This window comes from Gadus morhua, chromosome 17, assembly GCF_902167405.1.
Source record: "Gadus morhua chromosome 17, gadMor3.0, whole genome shotgun sequence".
In the NCBI taxonomy this organism is placed as follows: Eukaryota; Metazoa; Chordata; class Actinopteri; order Gadiformes; family Gadidae; genus Gadus; species Gadus morhua.
Window position 1 is genome coordinate 8,738,950 of NC_044064.1, and position 27,358 is coordinate 8,766,307.

The 27,358-nt window shown below is 46.5% G+C and overlaps 1 protein-coding gene across 16 annotated transcripts in view; it reads right to left on the reverse strand.

Moving 5' to 3' along the window:
* ablim2 (actin binding LIM protein family, member 2) overlaps positions 1-27,358 on the reverse strand; it is a 65,538-nt gene that overhangs the window by 21,455 nt on the left and 16,725 nt on the right. For all 16 annotated transcript variants that reach the window (XM_030338414.1, XM_030338413.1, XM_030338416.1 and 13 more), the window contains exons 2-8: positions 19,429-19,635; positions 9,816-9,999; positions 7,021-7,133; positions 5,392-5,518; positions 4,816-4,909; positions 1,710-1,797; positions 295-353 (exon numbers count right to left, since the gene is read on the reverse strand). In XM_030338414.1, the coding sequence (XP_030194274.1) occupies positions 295-353; positions 1,710-1,797; positions 4,816-4,909; positions 5,392-5,518; positions 7,021-7,133; positions 9,816-9,999; positions 19,429-19,635 (872 nt within the window). The remainder of the gene's footprint in view (positions 1-294; positions 354-1,709; positions 1,798-4,815; positions 4,910-5,391; positions 5,519-7,020; positions 7,134-9,815; positions 10,000-19,428; positions 19,636-27,358) is intronic.

Below are 27,358 nucleotides of genomic sequence, written 5' to 3' on the forward strand. Positions count from 1 at the left end.
TGCAACTGCAGGGCTCGGAAATGCACAGCAAAGCAATGCCACTCTATACAACGTTACACCACATAACACACAAATACACACACCTCGACACAACTCTACCCAACACTAAACAAGAGTGAGGAAGAGCTTTGGTTCTTAATGCATCGGACGATAGCAGAAAGGGAAGGGGAGGGGAAATAATTGTGGGTCAATTCTACGGGCTTCAACAAACCAGAGGGTAACAAAAAAGAAAAGATTTTTGACTTTGACTTGATTCTTCGTCGTTTATTTATTTGTCTGTGAATGTCGTCTCACCTTGCTCTTCTCCTCCTGCCTGGCGGCTTGTCTGCAAGGAGGATGCCAGATGGAAGATCCTGATTGGACAGTTCAAAAACAAAACAATGGAGGCATGAGAAAAACAAATGAACAAAACAGTTCATGGTGAGGTTAACTTCCTGATTGTATTTCCTGTTTTTTTGGTTGTCAGACCCATTTTCAGAAAGCAATCCTGGCTCTCTCTGACAAAGCGAAATACTCCCGCACTAGAAGATAAATGGGAAAGCTAAACTAAAGTTAGCCTACAGCTGCTGAGTCAGACTGTGCTAAAGGACCAGTAAATAATGGCCCCTTTCTCTAGGAGTGTGTGTGTGTGTGTGTGTGTGTGTGTGTGTGTGTGTGTGTGTGTGTGTGTGTGTGTGTGTGTGTGTGTGTGTGTGTGTGTGTGTGTGTGTGTGTGTGCATGTGTGTGTGTGTGTGTGTTTGTTTATCTGTGTGTGTGTGTTTGTGTGTGTGTGTTTTGTGTGTGTGTGTCCGTGTGTGTGTGTGTCCGTGTGTGTGTGTGTGTCCGTGCGTGAGTGTGCCTGTATGTGTGTGTGCGCGAGTGTGCCTGTGCCTAAGTGTGTGTTTCAGAAAAAAAGAAAAAAAAGATTAAGTTAAGGTGGGAGGACTTAATATTGCACCTGATCATCATTCGCAACGCTATAAAAGCCAACATGAGTACCACACTGGATAGGGGGTTGGTCATGTGACCAGGGCTGCAACACATAGAAGCAGTGAGCATTCCCTTCACCATTGCTTGCAGTGGATTAACGACAGTCATGACAATGTGTAATGTATGACATACAATGATAGAAATACATACTGAATGTTCTGGTTGTATATGTGGGTTCTAACAAGAATGTGATGCATATGAAAAGGTCAAATTAAGAAATTGAAAATGATCACTACTTCTTTCACCATGCACACTGTGGTCATGGGCAGAGTTAACTCAACCACATCAATTGACATTTGGCTGACAGATGATAGTTGAATGTGCTTCTCCATGGCAATCTGACAGTTCGTCACGGCAAACAGAAAAGCCTATTCTTCCCGCCTCTGTATCTGGGAGCTACGCATGCAGGTAATGTTGTTAATCTTGAACTTTATTGAACGTGTCATGATGTAGCTGGCTGAATCTAGATTTGTGGGACAGGCCCCCCAGTGTTGTGATGAGCTCAGTCTGGAGCTGCGCAGTGACATCTCTTTCAATTGTTTCAAAAGAAGAAGTAGGACAAGAGAAAATAGAATCTGGGAGAGGGATGGTTGGAGGCTAGGAGGGAACAACACAGGTGAGGTTTTGAAGACGTAACACTCCGAGGGAATCGTCGAAAAACATAGAGAATGAAGGGGGAGGGAATAAGATGCAGAGAGGGAAAGTGAGGGAGAGTGGGGGAGAGTGAGGGAGAGCTTACCTTGCAGGTACATTTCCTCTCCTTCGCCAAACATCTGCTCACAACGTGCACAGCGTGCGCACGTGGGATGGTAGTGCTTCTCTCCGGCCTGCCACACACACACACACACACACACACACACACACACACACACACACACACACACACAGTGGTCAGTGACACAGCAAAAGCCTTCACCTCACGATTCACCAATTCAACAGAATTCAACCCCCATACAAACCAACCACATACAAATGTGATTGTGTGTGCGTGTACGTGCGTGCGTGTTTGTCTGTTGCACTGAATGTGAGGCGAAGTGTTTCATAAACAGTTTAGTGTTAAAAGCATGGCGATACGAGTCACTGGATCTCTGAACGGTCCAGTATTATAATATCTACCCGACATCCGATCAGCCCCTCCCAGATCAAGAAGCAGTTCGGAGGATACATCTGTATTACAGAGCAGTACTTGGACAGCCCTTTTATCATGGGATAAATTAAATTTCTTTAACAATGCTCTCAATGGAAAACCACTACCTCAGACAACGGATAGAAAGGAAGAAGGAGATAGACATACACGGGAAAGATAGATAAATGCATTAGATAGATACAATAGATCACTAAATGGTGAGTTAGATAGACACATTATAAGAAGATAGGGATGGTGGGAGGGAGATAGGCTAGATGAAGATAGATAAACAGACAAAAGTGCATTCAAGTGCATTCATTAATTAGTTCACAATATGGCCACTAGGGGGAGCTATTGGAGAGCTAAATAAAAGGTGGGCTGAGATTGATCCACTAGCTATGGAATAAAGAAAGCTATGTTAGGATAGCCAGTCTGCGCCATTGACAACCGAGAAAATAATCAGTGATTGGATGATTAGATCCATTTGACACAGAGGCTGTCAGATGGATGACAGATGTGTGCACAGGATTAAATCGCCTCTCAGTGATGAAAAAAGTCCACTCGAGCAATGACAGATAACAGACTTTCTACTTTCTCTTTCCTCTGCAAGATGAAAAGAAAATATTAACCAAAGGCTTTTACGTATGTCCTCACAATTAAGGAATCCATTACCCCCAATGCTCAGGGAACAAACGTGTCAGCTGGGAAGCTTTGTCCTGGAAAGAACCTGTGTCTTACATGCTTATCTGGAAGCATTAGAAATGCATGGTAGAGAGAGAGAGAGGGAGAGGGAGAGAGGGAGAGGGAGAGGGAGAGAGAGAGAGAGAGAGAGAGAGAGAGAGAGAGAGAGAGAGAGAGAGAGAGAGAGAGAGAGAGAGAGGATGTTGACTTTTAGACCCTTTAGGGCCCCTGCTGATAAGAAAGAGCCCCTGGAATGGAAGGGGGAAATTCGGACACAGAATAGGAGGAGAGGAGCGGAAAGAAGATAGAGAGCTCTGGTCAAATCCTTCCTTCGTCGGCGGCAGAGAGAGAGAGAGAGAGAGTACTCAGTGTGTGATGCCACTCTATCATATTCACTGGTCCCTTCAGGACGGATAAGTTGAGGAAGCTTTTACTTTGAAATAGGTCAGGGGCTTTGGTTGCCAGGTTGGTGGAGCAGAGCTGAACAGGGGGGAATGAAGCTTTGGGCATTCAGAACGAGATGTATGATGGGTTAAGGTGGGTGCCTGCAGGCAGGAAGGCAACCGGGTTAGGCCTGACACCTCTTAGTACGCTACCTGGTTACATAAAGGTGTGTGTATTATAATATACATTCTTTCTCACTCACTTTATGCACCACTTCAGAACTGAAAAGTGTAACCAAGCGCAGGGTTGAATGATTCTGAATCGCTGAAAAGAGTGGGGTCAGGTGAGGCCACCAAAACTGATTAATGCGCTCATTGTTCAAACTAACAATGTACTCGCTCAGAAGACACTTTCACCCAAAGCCGCTTACGGTTAACACAGATGGGGGCGGTAGTGATTATTTTACTTTGCTCAAGGATGCCCGCAGGGGGGTGGACTGGGGAATCGAACTTGAGACCTTTGGGGCTTGGAGACCCATTAGACTTTGTTTTAACCAGCCTTGTCTCCCAATCAATAACCCGGGTCTCCATATTTTATTGACGCGTTGTTCCCTCAGAGCCAGTGGAGTGGGATCACCACGAGAAAAGACGTCAGTGACATTCGAAACTTCTCCTCTGGGACGGAACACAAGATCTGGCTCCTTCTAGCGACGGGGTTGAATGTACCGTTCAGCGGTCCATGAGTAATACGCCGGAAGCCAAGTAAAACACCGTCGCGGGTGAAGGGTGGATCTGCCAGGATGTGCTCCCTTCCTTGCTAGGAATGCTAGCACGATTATGATTGATCAACGTCAAACATAAATGCATCAACCAAAATGATGTCGATTATTGATTGTGATTGCTTCTGGATCTAACTGGAACTAACATATTCTGGTGGATCGGAATATGTTTTATACATACAGCATGTGTGTATGTATGTTTACCCGTGCCCCAAGATTGCTACATTCATCTTGCCAGGAATTGACAGACAGGCATACAAGCGCACACATGCAGACTCAAACATGCGGGAGAGGGAGAGGGAGGGAGGGAGGGAGAGAAAGAGAGAGAGAGAGAGAGAGAGAGAGAGAGAGAGAGAGAGAGAGAGAGAGAGAGAGAGAGAGAGAGAGAGAGAGAGAGAGAGAGAGAGAGAGAAATAGAAAGCCAGACAGCTTTCATTATTTTTCTTGCTCCATAACCCGGCTCTCTGCTGTTTGTTTGTAGGAAAGTCAGTGGTCTCATCCTGTGAGACCCCCCTCCTCTTCCTCCTCGTATCATAACCCCAACCCTCCTGCTTCTTGTTTTTCCTTCTATCTCTCTCTTTTGCCCTCTCTTCCAATTTTGCAATCGGTCGATTTCCACGGACCATAATAAATCACAAGTATGGCAGTGACACACACACACACACACACACACACACACACACACACACACACACACACACACACACACACACACACACACACACACACACACACACACACACACACACACACACGTCATGGTGATGCTGAAAAGAGAATTGCTTCATCACCCTTTTCTCTCCTCATCATGGCCGCCGTAGCCTACCCAGTTCTCCTCAGAGTTCTCTCTCATATCTCCAGCGAGACGGAGCTTACCTCCAGGACTTTGCCGGTGATGAACTTCTTGCAGTTCTCGCACTGGATGCCATACATGGCGTGGTAGTCCTGCTCGCAGTACGGGATCCCATCCCTGGTGGACAGAGACACAGCAGGTTAGAAACAGTCAGGATTAAGCCCTGGCCCAATGGGAGGAGGCGTCGGCCAGCGTCTCATCCCTTCACACCGATACACTGGTCTGTTCTGAGAGCTGCAACCTGAGGCTTTTGAATTCAATTACATTTTTGAGTGGAACAGTTCTTTCTATTAATGTTTTCTCTTTTATGAATGATTAAACAAACAAAAAAAGAAAGATATTAATAAATCCATAAATTACTTAAATCCTTCAATATCAATTTTATTAACAAATTAATTAAAGAATGAACACATTAATTAACTAATGAATTAACTAACAAATGAACTAACGACTGACGACGGATGAATGTATGCACTAACTCACTAATGAAAGAAAGAAATGAAGAAAGAAAAATCTGGCAACCCGTTTCTAAAGAACAGCCACTCACTACTCTGTATCATCAGGAGTATTATGGGATGGATTGGGGGCGGTCCACTCACTTGCTGATGTACTCTGCATTGAGCACCTTGCTGCACACCTTGCACTTGAAGCAGCCCAGGTGCCAGTGTTTGTCCAGCGCCACCAGGGACTGCTCGTTCTTAAAGTCCTTCCCACAGCCACAGCAGTCTGGGGGCGAAAGGGGCGCAGGTGAATGGAGGTAGGGGAGAGAGAGAGGTATACATGTAGGAAGAGAGGCAGATATAGATGGAGTTAGGGGAGAGAGAGAGGGGTATACATATAGAAAGAGAGGCAGATATAGATGGAGTTAGGGGAGAGAGAGAGGGGTATACATATAGAAAGAGAGGCATATATAGATGGAGTTAGGGGAGAGAGAGAGAGGTATACATGTAGGAAGAGAGGCAGATATAGATGGAGTTAGGGGAGAGAGAGAGAGGTATACATATAGGAAGAGAGGCAGATATAGATGGAGTTAGGGGAGAGAGAGAGAGGTATACATATAGAAAGAGAGGCAGATATAGATGGAGTTAGGGGAGAGAGAGGGCGAGGGGATAAAGAGAGGTACAGATGAATGGAGAGAGGAGAGAGAGAGGTAGAGGGGTAAAGAGAGGTACAGATTAATGGAGAGAGGAGAGAGAGGGACAGGGGATAAAGAGAGGTACAGATGAATGGAGAGAGGAGAGAGAGGGACAGGGGATAAAGAGAGAGAGAGATGAATGGAAAGGAAAGAGAGAGAGAGCAAAACATAGAGCGGTAGAAATGGATTGAGAGAAAAGAGAGGGGTAGAGAGAGATGAACAGAGAGAGAGTCAAGAGAGAAAAGAGAGATGGACAGAGAAAGATAGAGAGTGAAGAGAGAAGAGAGAAGAGAGGGAACAGGAGAGAGGTCATTGAAATGTCTCCCAGAGTGGAAACAAAGCGGGAATTGTTACAAAACGAGGATGAGAAAACGGAGAGAGAGAAAGTGACACAAAGGAAAACTTTATTAACACCAGAGACACCCACAAATGGACAATTCCGCAGAAACAGACGGAGAAAGGAGAAAGGAGGAAGCGGAACAAAAGCGTGGGAAAGGAAGAGCGAGAAAGGGAGAGAGAGCGAGAGCGCGAGAGAGAGAGAGAGAGAGAGAGAGAGAGAGAGAGTGAGAGAGTGAGAGAGAGAGAGAGAGAATGTCAAAGGTCAGACCTCAAGACAAAGGAAGATTTTGAAGAGGGGAGAGAGAGAGAGAGAGAGAGAGAGAGAGAGAGAGAGAGAGAGAGAGAGAGAGAGAGAGAGAGAGAGAGAGAGAGAGAGAGAGAGAGAGAGAGAGAGAGAATTGGAGAGAGTGAGAATGGGAGACAGAGAGAGAGAGAACGGGAGATAGAGAGAACAGGAGACACAGAGAGAGAACAGGAGAGAGAGAGAGAGACAGAGAGAGAGAGAGAGAGAGAGAGAGAGACAGAGAGAGAGAGAGAGAGAGAGAGAGAATGGGAGAGAGTGAGAATGGGAGACAGAGACACAGAGAGAGAGAGAGAGAGAGAGAGACAGAGACAGAGAGAGTTTGTGAGAATGGGAGACAGAGAGAGAGAGAGAGAGAGAGAGAGAGAGAGAGAGAGAGAGAGAGAGAGAGAGACAGAGAGAGAGAGAGAGAGAGTTTGTGAGAATGGGAGACAGAGAGGCCTAAGGACTGACTGTGGACAGCCTGGATGGGTGCAGGGCTGTTGGGGGCCAGAGGCTGGGTACACTGCTGGCAGATACACTCCTTGCCGTTGAACGTCACTCTGTCTCCAGCTGGGAAGGGCTGTCTGCAGGGGGGAGGGACGGAGGGAGCGTGGGAGGGAGGAAAGGACAGAAGGAACGAAGGAGGGAAAGAAGGAGAGAAGGAGAAAAGGGAGGGAGGTAGGTAGGAAAGAAGCAAGGGGAAGGAGGGAGGAAAGAAAGAAAGGAAACCAGACAGAAAGAGAAAGAAGGACAATGCCAACAGGGTGAGAGATGGAGAGAAGGCAGTGAGGTACTATCGTGTACTGGTCTTTGTGTCTGACCTTTAGGAGATCGTTTGAGTGTGTCTCAGTAGACACCTCCACGTCACCAACATTGTTTAGGTGTGCAGCCTTTTAAAACTATACACCTTTAAACGTAACCCCTTTCAATTTTTGGAGAAAAAGGCAGGAGAATCACATTACGATGACTACAGTGAAAGAAGTAACATAATGCTGGATGTTCGACATCATAGCCATACATTTGTGTTATGAATAATAAATTGGTTGTACTTAAAGGACATTGAGTATTATTAGGGCATTCTGCCACATCGTCTAAGTGGAGACAGAGCTTTAAATAAGTGCTAGACTAAGAGGTCAATCATGCATCCATTAGACAAACTCAAGATGGACAAATTACAAAGCTGAGAAATAGATATAGACTAGAGATATCAGAAGACTGATTGGCCATTGATGAATTATTCATGCTACATAAAGGGCATCCCCTGCTTCTGAGAGACTTACACGCACACACAAACAAAACACAGAGGCACGCACGCACGCACGCACGCACGCACGCACGCACGCACGCACGCACGCACGCACGCACGCACGCACGCACGCACGCACGCACGCACGCACGCACGCACGCACGCACGCACGCACGCACGCACGCACGCACGCACGCACGCACGCACGCACGCACGCACGCACGCACGCACGCACGCACGCACGCACGCACGCACGCACGCACGCACGCACGCACGCACGCACGCACGCACGCACGCACGCACGCACGCACGCACGCACGCACGCACGCACGCACGCACGCACGCACGCACGCACGCACGCACGCACGCACGCACGCACGCACGCACGCACGCACGCACGCACGCACGCACGCACGCACACACACACACACACACACACACACACACACACACACACACACACACACACACACACACACACACACACACACACACACACACACACACAGATGTCAAGGGGTAATCTAACACCATTCTTGTAATACGTTAAGTGGCCGAAATGAGTGACCATACACATCTCATCTTGCCCAGATACCCAGACACACACAAACACACATACGCACACACACACAAAAAAAGGAAATACACTGGACAGAAATTTGGTGAGAACCAGTGGACTGTGCCTTATTTGCGTGTTTTCCTATTTATAACTCCCTTGTGAATATCTTGTTATCAATATAATTTGAACGACATCCTTTATCATTCTGAAATCAGTACTTTGACAATCAATACAAAAAAGATACCACATTGTACATACGATCGATTAACCGCTAATGAGAACAACTTTTATCTTCAGCTGTTCACACACAAGCCCTGCAGAGATCACACAAGCTCCCAACCTTCTGCCGAGTGAGTGGGACTCCCTGATTTACCACAAATTACAAAACAGAAACCTGTGAAAGGGTGTTTTTGTCTATTTTTTAGCCACGGATCGGCGAGGCCAGATGGTTCGATGCATGGCGTCTGTGTGATAATACGCCCGATTCTCTCCCTCCATCTCCCTCTGGTTCTCCCCACCCTTACCGCGGTGAAGCGGTGAGCCACGGGTTCTGCTTGAGGAGACGACGCTCGCGGGACGAGAGTCGTGTGATCGTTCTGAAACCTCGATAGAAGGTAAAGGGGGGGGGGGGGGGGGGCTGGGATACAGTCGTGACTCGAGCGTGGGAAAAGTGGCGCAGTGAGGCCGTCGTCTATGCATCCAAGGGAGTGGATGGGAAGTAGGCAGAGATCGGAAAGCTCAAGCAGAGCAAAAGGTTTGCCACTTTGCTAACACATGAAGCTTTTAACTAGCAGCGACCAATAAATAACAATCGTATGTAAATGTAGAAATGTACACTTACGTGCAAAAGTTTGGGGTCCCTTACATATGTCCTTATTTTTTAAAAGGAAAGCACAGTTTTTTCAGTGAAGATAATTTATCAGAGATACGGTCTAGACATTGTTAATGTGGTAAATGACTATTCAAGCTGGAAACGGCAGATTTTTTTGGAATATCTACTTAGGTGTACAGAGGGCCATTTCCAGCACCCATCACTGCTGTGTTCTAATGGTACATTATTTAGCTGATCGTGTTAAAAGGCTAATTGATGATTAGAAAAACCTTGTGCAATAATTAGCACGGCTGAAAAGTGTTGAATAAAAATGTAAGTTTTCATGGAAAACATGAAATTGTCTTTGTGACACCAAACTTTTGAATGGTAGCGTATGCACCCCCAACACCCAGAACACAAACCAGTAGACACACACACACAAATAGCCCTTCCTTCCTAGCCCTTCTGAACACACAAACCAACGAGCAATCCACACTTCTGAGGTCACAGAGTCGGCACATCCATTATCACAACCTCACAGTTTATTGACACACGAGTCATCACTATCGTAGCGATCCTCCCGCACTATTCCCCGGATCCCGGCGGGATGACCCCCCCCCCCATCAGTCCCACCCCTGGGTAACCCTTACTTGCAGGTGGCGCAGACGAAGCAGCGAGGGTGGTAGGTCTTGCCCAGTGCGGACACCACCTCCCCCTCGATGAACTCCTGGCAGCTGAAGCAGCGCGTGCCGTACAGCCGCTGGTAGTCCAGGGTGCAGATGTAGTCGCCCTGACGCACGAAGAAGCCACCGAGGGCCAGGTCTGAGCCACACACTGGAGGGGGAGAGAGGGGTGGGGGAGGAGAGCGAGGCGGGGGAGGGAAGGGATCATTTGAGGAGAAGATTGGGGAAGACAGAGAGAAGGAAAGAGAGAATTTGATTAGTTTGATTATAAACATTGATTGGGAGCAATAAGCAGTCCATTATTTCGACTAGTTATTTATACACCAACTAACTAGACGTGAATGCTAAATGCAATTGACAACATGCTGTCTCTATCTTCTCTTGTAAGGTTTCCTTGAAAGAATTCCTCTATATGAAAACACACACACACACGTAGTGACACATTTTTTTTGTTGACAATGGAACCAGTTCGACACATGCATCTTTCACCTTAATACTCTGGTGTGTGTGTGTGTGTGTGTGTGTGTGTGTGTGTGTGTGTGTGTGTGTGTGTGTGTGTGTGTGTGTGTGTGTGTGTGTGTGTGTGTGTGTGTGTGTGTGTGTGTGTGTGTGTGTGTTGCCTGACCTTTATTAACACATAGCAGATCAGTGCAGCCAGAAGCTCCATAAATGTTCTGTTTTTGTCTCGTTTCCATGCACACATCCCACAAACTCTCTTTCTCTCTCTCTCTCTCCCTCTATCTCTCTATTTCTCTCTCTAGAATACACAGACACTATAATAATACAGTCGGCACACAAAACTTAGTTATGTTTGCATTGCAGGTGGCTGCACACACGCACAAACATACACAAACACACACAAACACACACACACATAAACACACACACGGGTTATCCAACCAGGGTTTCCATAGCCATGTCATCACACCTTGCTGGTGAACCCTGCACGAACAACAGCCATAAAAACATGAAAACACAAAATGCTACATCCGTTACACTCTATAAAGCACTGTAAACATCACTGTGTTCTCCCCTCCCTCCCGCCCTCCCTCCCTCCCTCCCCTATTCTATATGGTTTTACGATGCAGGACTGGAGCAGGTCACCACTTTGTTGTATGACCGTATCCTGATGCTATGTGCTGATATCTATATAGTGTGTTGCAAGTAAAGGCACTGCCTCCATACAGTGGTGCATCACAAGTGTCGTTAAAATGTCAAATTCCATACGCTAACTAATCACTCTGAATGACCATTTCTTCGAGGCGATGAAAATCTTTAATTCCTTTATTTAAGATTCATGCCATTAAGGAGCAGGTATAGGGCTAAGGACATCTTGCTCAAGGATCATGTAGACATGTAGTGATTCAGGAGCTGTCTCTGAATCACACTCACTCCTATGCGTGTTACACAACTCACAGTTGCCAACAACTCACAGTCGACATCTGGACAACAAATGTGAGGTTTGCCGCTTTTTGTAAAAGTTCTAAATCTTCACATATCGTCAGCAGGACTATACGTCTATACGACTTAACGTTAGCGGTCGGACAACCGGAAAATGATGAAGCGATGATGCAGAATTCTCATCTACACGCGCCCAGAGGCAACGCACAAACCACTTGTGAGACTAAGCCGAGTCTTGTCTTAAATGATGCATTTGGTTTGCAGAAAATGACCATATCGGTACACACTGATGTTACACAGTGATGTTGACCCCTAGCCTTAAGTTTCTGGGTTCAAACCCGAATGCCCCACTGAATCAAACACTGAGTTTAACTAGTGGTGAGGGCGTTTGGCTCCCAGCCCAAAGGATCGATCCACAATGTCTGCCGTTGTTTGAATCAAGTACATTCAACTCTGCCTCGACCCTTTAAACATTACCGTTGTGTACCCCCAAAGCACCCTGTTTTGTTGTAAACCCCTTCGACGGATGTGATAAAAAACACCTTTTTCAACGTTGACACAACTTTTTCCCTGCTCATTTAATGGACTCTCTCGCTTTCCCTCGTTTTTATCAGTTTCTCCCACGGTTGGACGGCGCATTAAAAACACCACAGTACAATGGAAGCCTGCCGAGTGTTTTTCTCCCCCCACCGGAAACTGATGACATATTTTCCAGTGGAGCAGTTCTCTCATTGGTTGGTACGGGGCGTGGCACGGTGCCAATGGGCTTCCACATTAGCCGCTTCAGGTGGCTCCTGGTTGAATGTGGCTGAGGCCATGAGCTCATGCTCTGGTGGTGGTGCTGTGGAACATGTCCAAAGGCCCCGATGGAAAAGGGTTGGAGATGGAGAGGTTGAGACAGACTACTACTGATCCTATTCAGTTTGGCATTGTTGCTGCATTGTGCAAAGCTTGATCATGCGGACATAAAAACACACACACACACACACACACACACACACATGGACATACACTCACACACACACACACACATACCCGCACACACAAACACACACATTCAGACACACACACACACAAACACCAAAAACTCACACACCCACAAACACACACAGACACACACCTAAAAACGCAACCGCAACCACAACCACACACACACACACAAACACAGGCACACACTCAAACCCACACACACACAAATACAGACAACCACACACACACACACACAACACACACACACATACACACCGGAACCCACATGTCTTTTACAAGGCAACGAGATCAAATTGCCTATTTTGCACAGAATATGGTGTGGGTCCCAGGCCAAAAGTTGCTCCACCACGGGTGGTGAGTCACAGAAAAACAAATGTTAGGAACCCCCCCTCGCCGCCCCTGTCTAAGAGGGACGGAGGATGAGGTGGGGATGCTGGATGGATTCTGTGGTCCGGGGGAAGCCATTGAGTGAGAGTAGTGGCGATCCGATACCAGCTGTGTGTACCGCGGGGCCTCGGGGGACAATAGAGAGGGTCTGCCGTGCTGTGATTTACCGAGGTCCCCATACAGAGTGACACACTCATACCCCCATAGCCGGAAGGAAGTGAAATGAGTTTACGATTTATTTCCCGTCCCCCACCAATCCCTCTTTCACTTGCACGATCGCTCCGTAATTATGCTCACTCACTCTCTCACACAATTTCATGATGGCTTGCTCACTCACTCACTCACTCACTGACTCACTCACTCACTCACTCACTCAGTGAACTACTCACTCAAAAGCTCTCACACACTTACACACAAACAAAGTGAAAGCAAACACAATCAAACTGGCCGGTAAAAACATAATTATCATAAAAGCTTCTGTGACCGTGACAACGGCAGGGCGTTTGATTGTGTGTGTGGGGGGGTGGGGGGGGGGGGGGGGTATTATGCACCTGGAAGCTATCAAGGCTGAGATTTAGCTAATCCTTTATGCTAGCTAGCTCTTAAGGGGAGCGTGTCTATGTTCCCCGGGTCCTATGTTCCCCGGGTCCTATGTTCCCCTCTTTGTATGAGACTGGGGAACATGGGACCCTTTTTTTTATTTTAAAAGGGTCCTATGTTCCCCGCTTTTCCCAAAAAGGCTCCTATGTTCCCCGATATGTATGTGACCAGGAAACATAGGACCCGAGGAACATAGGACCCGGGGAACATAGGGTTGGACCCGGGGAACATAGGGTTGACCCCGCTCTGAAGCTCCATAGCAAACAATGCTTAAAGGGCGGTATGATCCTTCTTCCTTCAAGGACGCTAATGCTAAAAACAAAGACAGGGAGGAAGCTAAAAGGAGCTAACTCTCAAAATACCACTAAAAACAAAGGCCCTTTGGTCAATTATACTTCCTGCTTTTCTTTCAAGAACAAACGACAGTCTGATACTTGCATACCTTACATGCTAGTATGCCAGACCACAAGATGAATTCATGAATTAGCATTGAATGTTGGGCAAACTCTCAAAAGTCGATACCAGAGGGAAAGGGGTTTAAAAAAGCATTGAGGCTTGGTCTTAAAATGTGAACATAATCTTGTTGAAAGACATGAGCACTTGGAACTTGTACTGTATGTAGCTGTATTTATATGCAGTTTATGTTGAAACATGTTCACACAGAGAAAACCTAAATTTAGCCTCGCATTTCACAATATTGGCTCAAATTAGAAAGAATTCTAGAAAGCCAATCACAGGTTACAGGCAGAACATGTTTTAAGAGAGGCAGACAGACTAAAAGACGTAAACACACTCCCTTTAATCCAAGAGCATTACACCTATCATGTCCAATTATGTGTGTCCCTGGAAAGATCAGGTTAGGTATGGGTGACTGCTCGCCTCAGGCTGTAACATCTACTCGAAAGTTTTGTGTTCCCTCCCATCTAACTGTAATTAGAGGAGTCTTTCTGTCTGTCTGTCTGGCCTTCAGTCGTTTTCTCGACAACACAATCATGCGATCGACTTCCCACTTGGCGGGTGGGTTGATGCTGAGCACCCCAGGAAGTGTGGTGTCGAGTGCAAGCTCTTGAGATCTACGGGACATATTTATTAGTAGTGTGTGACTACAGCTAGAAGTACACACTGTGTAGAGTACTGAGAGGAGTCCCTTATTGGCTGTCGCACCGCAGAACGGCATGCTGGGTACAGCTCGTTCTCCATCGCTCGCCACAGAACATCCAACAGCTGATGACGAGAGACTGGACATGGTACATTGTCTTCCATTTGGTTTCGCTAAACTCAAATGTTTCAAACCTCAGCTATTTTACTTTCACAGGGAAGGCTGTTGTTCCCGGGAATAGATGGTCCCTAATAGCTTAACAGCCCGGGACAAAATAGCGAGCTGTTAACATAGCAATGACAGAAGCCAGTTAAATATTTCATGTTCGCTATGAAGTTGAATACTATCTAAATAATATGGAAGGAGTCTCTCTTAATGTATGTTTGTATGTCTGTCTCTACTTTGATTTCCTCAACAACCATTCATCCAGTCAAGTGTGAAGTTGTTTGCAGTTCTCGAGAAAGTCGCACGCAGCAATACCGGAGGCCTAGCCATCTGCCTGTTACAGTTAATACCAATTAGATTCACTTCTGGTAACACACAGATTAATCAGCCTGTAACACACAGAGGAATCAGCCTGTAACACACAAAGGAATCAGCCTGTTACACACAGAGGAATCAGCCTGGTAACACACAGAGGAAACAGCCTGTAACACACAGAGGAATCAGCCTGTAACACACAGAGGAATCAGCCTGTAACACACAGAGGAATCATCCTGGTAACACACAGAGGAATCAGCCTGGTAACACACAGATGAAACAGCCTGTAACACACAGAGGAATCAGCCTGTAACACACAGAGGAATCAGCCTGTAACACACAGAGGAATCAGCCTGGTAACACACAGAGGAATCAGCCTGTAACACACAGAGGAATCAGCCTGGTATTCTGTTGGTAGTTCTGCTTTTCTTCAACGCTGATTATTTGACAAATGAACCTTCACGTGCGCTGGCATGGGGGGGTTGTGCACAACCCAAGACCTGCCTGGATTATGGATAACATCTTGGCCCAGGACATGAAGAACTGGATCCAGAAGGGCAATGCATTAGAGGAATGTGAAAGTGCACATACATGTGCACGTGTTCATTAGGTTTCTCACAAGCATCAACAAAGGAATGCATCTGAGGAAGTAGAACGTTTTATATTCAGATTAAATTAATGGCTAAATAGTCCCGGTGGAATCAAACTCCTAACTCTTGCAGCATTAATATCAAGCACTACCAACTTAGCTGGACAGAAACAGAGCTATAGGAAGTAGGATAAGCTATAGTTAAATAAAATTCCATGTGTGTGTGTGTGTGTGTGTGTGTGTGTGTGTGTGTGTGTGTGTGTGTGTGTGTGTGTGTGTGTGTGTGTGTGTGTGTGTGTGTGTGTGTGTGTGTGTGTGTGTGTGTGTTAGTCTCTGTCTGTGTGGGGTGTTGCTATGACCTTGAGTAGCCGTAAGCCTGCTGCCATCGATTCGTAAAGTAGTGGACTAGGCCTTGAGAAACCCAGAGCCATACAATCTGAAGGTCTGACACGAGGAACAGGCCTCCCCTGGGACACACCCTGCGCTCTGCCCCACAATGCTCAAATAACGGCTAATTTACACACACACACACACACACACACACACACACACACACACACACACACGTCCCCACCATCCGCAATTACGTCGTCTTCAGGACCGGTTCCAAGAAGGCCCGACCGGCAACACCCAGCTCAGAACATTACAACCAGCTGTTATCAGTACAACTCCTACCTTTGTCTCCCTTTCTCCCACTCTCTCCCCTTAAAGAGGGGTGTGTGAAGGGGGGGGTGGTCTCACTTAATGAGACCACTTCCAGGAAGGAAGCCATCTTTTCCCAGTTAGCGATGGTTAACAATGGTGCGGGTGGCAGAGGAGGCTAAATGGCATTGGGTAAGGTTGTTCTTTGTTATTTGTGTTGTTTTAAAAGCTCACACGTGAAGTTGTTGTGGTCAATGGACAAAGCGCAGACTAAAGTAACATTTGCATGTATTTATTTGAAAATGTGGCACATCGGCGACGTTTGCCGTCACATATGATGGTATTTGAAGTAAAAGAATCAAAGCTAATTAAAGTCTGTGAGTGAGTCTGCTGCCTGAGTCATTGCATTTCTATACATGGGAGTGATGTACGATTCCCACAGCGCGAGTATTATTGTAACGGAGAGGCAGAACAGCACTGCTCATTGTGCAGACAAACTCTAGCTAGCATCGCTGTGCGCTGAGAACACATTTCCAGAGCGAGGGTGTGTCCGGGGGGTTTTGTGTTTGGATCTACTTGTGTGTTATTGGCAGCTGAGTATTCCCTTGTTATGCGAGAAATGCTATTGAGGTGATGCGATGGGTCCGCTGTAAAAAGCGCTAACAGCCTTGGGTCAGACTTTGGCTAGCTCGGTGCCTTGACTCCCCCGGGAGGTCTGGACAGAGGCAGATACGTGGTGTGCATTTCCACGACTAAACAAAACACACTTCCTTGACGACACAGCTGGGTGCTGATAGCCGCTGAAGTGAAAAACGTCAATTAGCGTTGGCAAAGCAGGCCCAAACATTTCACAGCGCTAAGTGCGTCAGTCTGGCACTGGGGTGCATCAAGGAAAAGTATGCTTCAAATAGTAGATGAAAGCCAGAATATTGAATCAGAGATTGTGAGCAGATCAAACTGTTTCTGCTGCTCACGTCAAACCGATGCAAGATGTCTGTCAAAATCTGCAAGTAGACATTTCAATACTTCCTAGAAGTAGAGGAATATGTCTTCTTTGATGGCATTGCTATCTATTTGTTTTTTATTATTATTAGTTATTATTTTGGCCTTAGGCTGTGACTGGTGTTAATCAGCCAATAAATACAAATTTGATCCCCTTTGCACTGTCCCTGCTTATCAGACATGTTTAGCAAAGTGCTAAGGCTATTAATACACTGGCTAGCTCCCAGGCTAGCTGAAACCGACACCAATCCAGACACAGGAGGTGCACAAATGTTTTTTTCTAGCTCAATTTGGAAAGAGACTGATGGCTCTGATACCAAGGTGCTAACTAGACAGGGATGTAATCTAGATATTATCTGTATGTCGCTTTGCATGTACATACATCGCAAAATGTGGCATTTACTGCCTAACTGAACCTGCCAATGCGTTTGCTGTTTGACAAACTTAATCCGACAGCAAACTATTTATTTTATCCCCGCACCCATCCGGATATTCCAGTCTGTCAACAACCTGAATACTTGAATCGGGTTGCAGTTGGCTACGGAATAGCTTGATTAGTGTGCCGTTTTTCTCTGTGTGTGTTTGTGTTTGTGAATGTGTGCCAAGTCAAGTTTAGCTGTACTGCCCTTTATTACAATTACAGCCGCCAAAGGGCCCCTTGGCTCCACAAAACAATATAAATAAAGTTTATGTGGGGAAAAGCAAACCGAGAAACGGCTTACATAAGAAGGTTCCCCCTTCTTACCGGGGAGGGCGGGAGACGTGTCTAAAGAATAAGACGTTTAAATAATTGCAACAATTTGAATTAAGTTGAATTCAACAAGACAAGTTAAGGGAACACTGTGACAATAAACAATTAAACCTTCAACTTCCCTCCATACCTTTGTATAAGCGTCTAGCATCCTCTCTCTCTCTCTCTCTCTCTCTCTCTCTCTCTCTCTCTCGCTTTCTCCTTAGACTAGACTTGAATGTGGGGTGCAGACTCGGCAAACATGCTGCGTATTACTGTCTGTACCTCAGCCTTTACGGCGGGCAGCGAGGCAGAGAGAGGCAGACTCCAGATGGAGAGTTAGAGGTGGTATGTGGACACTCCCATCTGACCTATGGAAACTTTTTTTTTTCGAAACTGTAAACTGCCTGCCCAGGAGTGTGCACAGATGCGTGTGCGTGCGACACCCCCTGCACACACACATTCACACATGAACACAGTGCACGTGTTCATGCGTGAACGCGTGTGTGTGTGTAGGGGTGTCGTCTGATGGTAGAAACTACATGGTATTTATATGCCTTCTTGGGTGCCGAGCATGCAAGCGTCTTGCTCAATATAAGAATTGGAGTCTCATCAATACAATAAAACCTTTGAGTGTTCAATTAAAAATGAAAGGGACAAGGCATGAATGTATTTTTTAATGCTTTAATGCTGCTACTTATTTTTTTACTTATTTTTACTTATTTCTCCTTCATTTATTTACTTTATCTTGTATTGTTGCTGCTTTGTGGCTGTTAAGGAACCAAGCCTGATCATTTTAATCTTTGTGTACTTGTACAACAAGATGTAATAAAAGTAATTCTGATTCAGATTCAGATTCTAATGAATAAATAAATGATATTGTTTGTTTTCTTTATATTGGCCATCCCGAGACCCCTTCGGCCCTCTGTGGAGACCCCCAGTTTATGCCACTGATCTAGATAAACATGAATATATCATATTCTCATCTGCATCAGGGAGCCGGTTGACAGGGGTGGGGCTGACAGAGGGGGGGGGCGATCTGGTGGGGCTGCATTGCTGATGTAAGAAGAAACGCAATAGACTCCGGAGGGAAGCTGCTCGACATTGTAGAGCGACCTCGCCCGTTGCCTAGCAACCGTAGCGCCGTGTTGATCAACAACAACAGCGGTGGCGGCGACGGACACGAGGCTAGTGGTGAGATGCTTGAATGCAGACACACACACACACACACACACATACATACATACTCGTACAACATACACAGCCCATAAAAATGTGACACCTGCATCTACCCATCGCAAACACGCACACACACACACACAGACACACACACACACACACACACAGAAACAATGACTCACGCGCACACACACACACACACACACACACACACACACACACACACCCAGGAACGGGATTTGAAGATCTTTGGAGGAAACACATCAACTCTTCACTATGAGGTCGAGCCAAAGCTTCAATCCAAAGCTTCTGGCGATGAAGGAGCAGCCAGGTTAGGGCATCTTGATCACGGATGCCTACAGGTGGACTCAGACATCGGAGTCCAAACCCAGCCTCTTTCGGCTGGGAGTCAAACCACACAGCCCTAACCGCTGCCGTACTGTCCTTATGACCTGCGTCAGAGAGGGGCCCGCTGAGGTACCTTTACAGACGAAGCACTTGATGTGGAAGTGTTTGTTCTGCACGCGCAGCACCTCGCCCTTGCACGGCTTGCCACAGTTCTGACAGGGGATGGGGCCTCCTCCCGTGCGACCTCCGCCTGCACCTCCCCCTCCTCCTGCTCCACCTTGGGCTCCTTGCTTGGGCTTTGGCTGCTCCAGAGGGCTGTGGACAGCCTGCTGCTGTAACACTGTGGGGGGGGGGGGGGGGGGGGGGGGGACGACAAAGGTACAGAAAGGGAGAGAGAGTTGTTAGATCACAGGTCAGTCCACGTCGCATGCATAAATTGGAGCCGTATCTCTTTACCAGCCAACACACACAAACATACGTAAAAAAAACCCACTCAAGGGAGTGTAAGACTTGTGTTTGTGTGTTTGTGTGAGATTGTGGGTGTATGTGTTTCTGACGCAGTTGCAATCAAACAAAAACAAAGCAGTTGTGATCGTGACGGAGCGAGGGCTGGAGGGTGTGGCGCACAATGTTGTGTTCGATTTCGTCTTCCGACAGAGGAGAAATATCCTACGCCAACGGCAGTGTTCTCTGTGACCATCTGCGATGAAACAGATCAAGGGGAGGCAGATCATCACCGCCTCCAGATCACCGTGACAACCACTCAGGCAAAACACAAACGGAACACGCTGAAATGCTTTACGATATATCGAACATCCCTGCTCTTGTTATGAGACTACTAAGTTCTGCCTTACTTTGAAACACTTCAAAACAATTTTTGAAATTTTTTATTGACATGTTTATTTAAAATAGACGATAAACCATTAATCGACTAATAATTCATGCAATTAATACCAGTTCTTCCAAACACATTTTTAGCCATGGCAACGACATGAATTTTGACAGGTGACCGTCCAACCAAGTCTGGACTTTCTCAAAGAGAGTGAACAGCTTTGCTTTCTCGAAGAGACGATGAGAGAGAAACCAAAGAAAGAAAGAAAGAAAGAAAGAAAGAGAGAGCGAGAGCAGAACAAGAGAGAGAGCTTTGACAATTGACATAAATTGCCAATAAAGCCCTTTGCCATTCATTTAATTGAGAGAAAGTAAAAGAGAGAGAGTGAGAGTGAGAGAATTTAGTAGATAGGGAATACTCTCCAATGATGATTCAGTCTATGTGAAGGAAGCCTGTGTTTTCTGGTCTTATCCCCTCCAGCCATAGTTTGCTGCTCTCTCTCTCTTACCCTTGTCCTTCCTCTTTCTCTCAAGCCTTTCATCCTCTAAAGCTCTGTCCATCCCTCCACCACCACTTTAACAGTCCCTGGACCACATGTTTGTGAAATTCATTCTCCAGCAGGACTCAACCTAGTTCACCTAATGACTAGTGACGTAGCGAGAGCTCCTTCAACGATGGTCTCTTCCGCAGAGAGGAAGAGAGGGCGGAAATGAATGTGTGTCCTCAGGCCTGTGTTAATTGCTACAGGGAGATCCCTGTGATTTACACACCAGCAGAAGTAACACATTATCTTCACAGCTTTTATAGATCTCGCCCAGTATGGGGAAAACAGTGGTTATCTATTTATAAAGAAGGCGCGTGTTCGTGAGTACGCTATACACTACATCCATACCTGAACTCACTATGCTAGTTGCCCCAGCATCTGGTTGGACTGCGATGCATTAGACTGCCAGGCCTAACTGTATCCAATCTCATTATATACTCATTATATGATATGCTATGATGTGGCATGATTTGCTATGATGATGATAATGATGAATAATGATTCATCTGGGCCATAGTGTTTGCAAGACAATCCCACACACAAAACTGGACCCAGACTTTAGTTTGTATTGCCCGTCCCGATATCTTTTGATGCTAATGCTCGCAACTCATCCTAGAGATACATGTGGTCAAGCTGGCTCATAAAGACTGGGATTCAGGAGAGAGGCTAAAACAATAGTGTGGGGTGAAGCTGACTGAAACCACATGATGAGGAGAAGATGAGAAGGACAGAGAGATCAGAGCTGGGAGGGAGAAGATTAGATAAAGAGAGAGAGAGAGAGAGAGAGAGAGAGAGAGAGAGAGAGAGAGAGAGAGAGAGAGAGAGAGAGAGAGAGAGAGAGAGAGAGAGGCTACTAGACTCTTACACAAAGTATAGAGAGAAGAGGAAGAAGAAGACAAGGCGATCAGATAAATAGGTGTGAGAGTGGATAAGAGCAGGAGAGCTGAAGAGAGAGAGATAGAGTGAGGGAATGATTGTGACAAAGATGGAGAGAGAAAGCACGAGAGAAAGTATAAGTGTGTGTGTGTGTGTGTGTGTGTGTGTGTGTGTGTGTGTGTGTGTGTGTGTGTGTGTGTGTGTGTGTGTGTGTGTGTGTGTGTGTGTGTGTGTGTGTGTGTGTGTGTGTGTGTGTGTGTGTGTGTGGAGTGCGCGGGGGGGGGGGGGTCCCATACATTGCATAGCTGCTGACATGTGCACCTGTCACAGGGATCCCGTATCCCCCCAACTTCATGTTAGAAAAACAAATGCACCGCAACGCAAAAAAGGGGGCGGGGCCCCGGAGGAGCCATCAAACCCTATTGGCACAGAAGACGACTTCTCTCCCCTCCCTCCCTCCCCCTTTTCGTCCCCCTCCACCCCGACAGGACTCAGCTGTCCGTATCGTCAGTCAGCCGCACTCGTGTCTGTCTCCGGCGCCCACCGCCATTGCCGCCGCTGTCGCCGGTGATGATGTCGTTGTTGCTCAAAGGTCACAGCAGAGCGCGTGCAGTTTCCTTCCCACACTGGGTTTATTTTGGTCACCACCCGTACATTAAATACCAGAGGGGGACACTGGAACGGGAATGAAATGCCGGTGTAGAGTGCAGATAGAGCCTGTATGAAAGCACACTTAAGAGTGAGGCTAGGGTATGCAAAGGGGGCACATAGTTGGTGATGTGTCCGGGCGACATAGCTCAGGAGCGGGTCGAGCGGGTTGACTGGTACCCGGAAGGTTTGTGGTTCGATCCCCGGCTCCTCCTAGCTGAGTGTCGAGGTGTCCCTGAGTGAGACGGCTCACCCCGACTGCTGCTGGCGAGCTGGCTGTCGCCCTGCGTGGTCATCTTCGCCGTCAGTGTGTGAATGTGTGAATGAATGGTTGTAAGTCGCTTTGAATAAAAGCATCAAAAAATCCCCTGAATGAAATATAAAATGTAAATGATGTGTAGGGCGCACAACACACAACGCGCCGTTCAGAAAGCAGAACAAACAAATCGGAGGGTTCTGAATCGCGTGGCCGAAAACATGGTGGTTATTTGCATATTTTAAGGAGGTTGTTGTATGTTGTCTTTGTCTGTGACAGATTTTCTCTGTGATACGCAATCAGCCTCACAATCATGTCCTTTATCTGCAGCCTGCAGGTGAGGTTCAACGAGTGGCACGCGACCCGTGCCTCTGGGAATCACACTCTGGCCCCTAGAGGTGCCAGTGTGAATCACAGGGGATCGGCGGGAAGGTTCCAGAAATAGAGAGCAGAAGTATGACAACAATTTGGGGAGAGAGTTTACTTCCCTTCATTTACCCCATGCTAACCGATATCCACTTTTATGCAAATAATACAGAACTTCATAAGGTGCTGATATATTTAAAGGGGTACAATACTCAAAAAAGGTTGGCAACTACATGAAGGAAGTAAATCGTCGGTTACTTCTTTTCCAACTAGCATACCAACTGACACAGCAAGAACATAAAGGCAGCCGTATCATGAGAGAGACAGTCCCATAAGTAACCTCTCCTGGCACCCCTGGACTAAAAATAAGCGCTCCTTAACCCTGACAGGGATTCCACAGGCCACTGCCACATTCCAGCTGTGAAGCATGCTCATGGGCTCTTTGACGGGGGCCAGGAGATAATAACGATCAGGTTTCCCCACGACAATGCTTCTTTCGGTTGTGTACCCACTACCAAACCTTAAGGAAGTTCAATTTAAATGCTATGTTCAAAGTTAGGGTTAAGGTTAGGGTTAGGTTAATTGAAATCAAATGTATATTCCTGTTTCTCCAAATTAAATCGGAAAGACCGCTTGAATTGACACTATTTTACTGTTTTCTCAGAGGATTTGATCAACTTTGAATGTAGCTTGGGAACTTCAGAGCATTTAAAATGAAATAGCCATGCCAATTAAAATTACCCCTTGCCATTCGGATTCTGCAGTATAGGCACCCCCTCAAGCCCTAGCTGGTGCTTTCAGGGGGGAGAACTACAAGTGCTTTGTCCACAGTCCTGCCGTCACGCGAGGCTAATGTGCGGCTAATGAGCCCACCATTCCTGTTAGTCTTTCCATTAGGTGTTGTATAAGGGTATTGTGCTGCTCTTAACCCTTGAACCTCATCAAAACACACTCTATCTTATCTCACACTCTCTTAAGACCTAGGAAATACAACGCAAAAGGGGAAGGAAGGGATGGGCTAGAGGTGTATGGCGAAAACAGAGAGAAGGAGAGGTCTGGGCTCACTGTATTATCCAAAAATATGTCAAATGTTTCAGTGACATTGAATCATTTACCTGCTGTCACATCAAGTCCCTGAAAAAGCAGTTTTCTGCTTCTGTTATGGGATGTCGGGAAAACTTTGGGAGGGGCTACTTACAACCTGAGGGCCAAAGAGCTGTGGACCTCTCACCTAGTTTGGGTGTGTGTGTGTGTGGGGGGGGGGGGGGGTGGTCATCATCTATGCATTGACCTCAGTGGACGACATGACACAATGGAAGCTTGTGGAAGAGCCAGGGTTACATTTTCCGAAGTTTAAACAGTTCTCTTCCGAAAGACAGGGACGGAAACACAGAAGGGCAATTTCTGGTGAAAGCCACGTTGGAATGTTGTGGCATCTTGCACAAGGATGCCTTTAGGTAAACTGCGGATTTTGGGGTTCAAACCCGACACCTTAAGCCACTATTATCCTTTGTATTGGGGGCCCCCTCATGTCCTTTAATCTCTTTCTGTGGCTAAAATGTATCGATCCCTGTAGTTTGGTCACAATCGACTCAATCGACTTAAACTTCCCTCAAGCTAGCTTGAGGGATTGTGATGTTTTATTCTCTTCTCCTGGAGGTGGAAACCCAGCCAGCAGAATTACCCTTTAATTCCACATGGTCCTGCAACACGCATCGATGGAATGTTTGTCATTTTCCCGGGACTGAGTGGTATTTACTTAGGAATGACAGGCGGAGACAAATCAGCATTTGTACATACATTCTCGTCCCATCTTCTTCCTCTAGCTCTGATTAGAGCATAGCTTGGGAAATAGTTCCATTACTCGCTTGAGAGCAAATAACAGAGATGTTGACAGAAGGGATGTGGCATCCAACATTATATCATCTGATGAGAGCGGAGGAGAGGAGAGCATAGGACAGCAGAGGATAGGAGAAGGGAAAGGGAGAAGAGGAGAGTTGGAGAAGAGGGCAAAGGATAGCAGAGATGAACAGAAAAGTGAAGAGGAGAGGAGGAGAAGAGCAGAGGAGAGGAGAGATGAGGTGAGAGAAGAAATTAGAGGAGCATAGACAATGCAGAGAATAACAGGATATGAAGGGGAAAATTTAAGAAGAGGAGAGAGAGAAAAAACGTAGAGGAACTCTACACCTGCCTGAGAGCAGCTGTGCTGTATAATGCCCTCGGCGTCATGTGACCGCTCCTCGACAGACAATATGACATAGCAATAACCACAACATGTCAATATAAAGCTACCATAGTCCTTTGTGTTGACAGTCTAATGTGTGATTTTAATCATGACGGAAAACCACCATGACTTAGCATTTATAGACCAGCATCTTCATGAGAGGTGGATGGAGATCGATTTCTACCACACGTGTTTGAAGAACCTAATTCCATTGGGCTTCCAAACAGCAACAATGTGACATCAATTCCTTGGATGGCAGTTATTGGGCCGGGAAGGCGAGGACAGTGTCCAACACTCTGGGGTACGCCAGAGGGGATTCAACACCTCAGGAATACCGAGGCCAGCCTACCTGCTCCTCTTCAGTACCCCCAAAACATCACTGTTGCCTCATGACCATGTTACCATTAGGCTTAGGCTAGAGGCGAATGTATACCTCTTTGCCACAACCCTTTTCTGCAGTTTTTGTGTGTTTAATAGTAAACAGTGTTTCCAGTGCTGATGTTCTGGAAAATACTGATGTTCTTGCTAAAACCCAACTGTTTTGTATCCTCTATATGGCACAGACAAAGTGCTTTTCATCCTAGAGTTAGGACACAATATGTTAGCTAGACTAAAAAAATGCTTGCTACTCCCTTCTCGGGGGTACTAGGAGTCTGAAAGGATAGCACTAGCTGCTTCTACACTCTGCCTGTGATTGCCACGCCTGGCTACCGCATTGTAATAATACACGCCCATGACAACACACGCTGTCAGTTAGTGTCTAAATATAGCTCACATTGCACATTTTTACGGTACATACCGCTCATAACAGGCCACACACAGAGTAACGACAATATTAGCTAAAAGCAGAACAAGGTTTCTTCAAGGACTTCTGTCGCCCTGTTCTTCTTCAAACGTTTCTATCTGTCTGTCTCTCTATTTGACTTCCAGGCAGACTGGCAGACAGGCAGACTGGACAGAAGCCAGTTTGAAGAGGGTCGGCATTGAACATGTAGCCAACCGTTACACCATAACCCTAGGAATATGCTGCCCTTGCAGGAGACCCGAGTCTTGCGGAGAGACTGTGTGTGTTTAAACACATGTGCAGACGCGACTTAAGCGTGTCATTCTAAATTCTTCTGTCTACATACCCCGGGGAATATAACCACGCAGAACTGGATAAACATTGACATGTGTCGCTGTGTGTTCCACACCTAAAAAACAGAATCCCAGTTAATATGACCTCGTATTTCAGGTCTTCCAGGCTTCTTAAAGCACACATAATGTGGACCTAAGGTAGGGACCTACACTGTAAATTGTTAACAGTTTACCTTTTAACTTGCCTCGTGAGGACTTGACTATGGAGAATAGTCCTAGGGGGTTGGCCGGTGTGTTTATTGGGGAAACCAGTACCAAACCAGTACCAAACCAGTACCATGGCTGCTAGGGAATGTAGAATTGAATGAAGAGGGGGTCGTTGGTTGCATGCTACCACATACACACATACACAATCACACCAAACACAGACGCATACACACACACACACCACATACACAGTCACACACACACACACACACACACACAGACCCACACACACGCACACATAGTCACACACACACGCATGTAGGTTATACATACTATTGCATTCCATCACTGACACATTTAAAGAGCTCCTTTAACTGAAATACACACACACGCACGCGCACACACAAACAGACACACACCGATATAGAGAAGCAGGATGTTACAAACACCGATAACCAACAAAGTATCCAATAGCAGGCTATTTTCCTCCCCATAGGCCCGCCACCCTGGCGTCTTGTCCGGGGTGGGGAGCCCAACTGGCCCGGCCTCTATGGTGTCAGGGATCTGGGCAGGGGTCCCAAACAACAGCCTTGTTGCCAGGGGGGTGTCGTGCACGGGCTTTCGGGCAAACCGGACGATATTGGGAAAGCACTCTAGGCCCAGGCTGTAAGAGGCACACCGCTGAGAATTCTGGGTAATATAATGTTTTCCCATTATTTTTACAGCTTGTCATTTGGGAATTTCACTGACAGTGATACAAACATGTACGTACACATGCACACATGCTCACTCACATACTCTCTCTCTCACACACACACACACACACACACACACACACACACACACACACACACACACACACACACACACACACACACACACACACACACACACACACACACAAACGGTGTTTATAAGTGTCAGGTCGATAGTGAGAAGCGGTGATGGTTACAGGGTTGAGGGGGGGGGGGCTGTGAATGGATACAATGAGGCATGAGTCGTCACCAATCAAAACGCGATATAAATCACACGA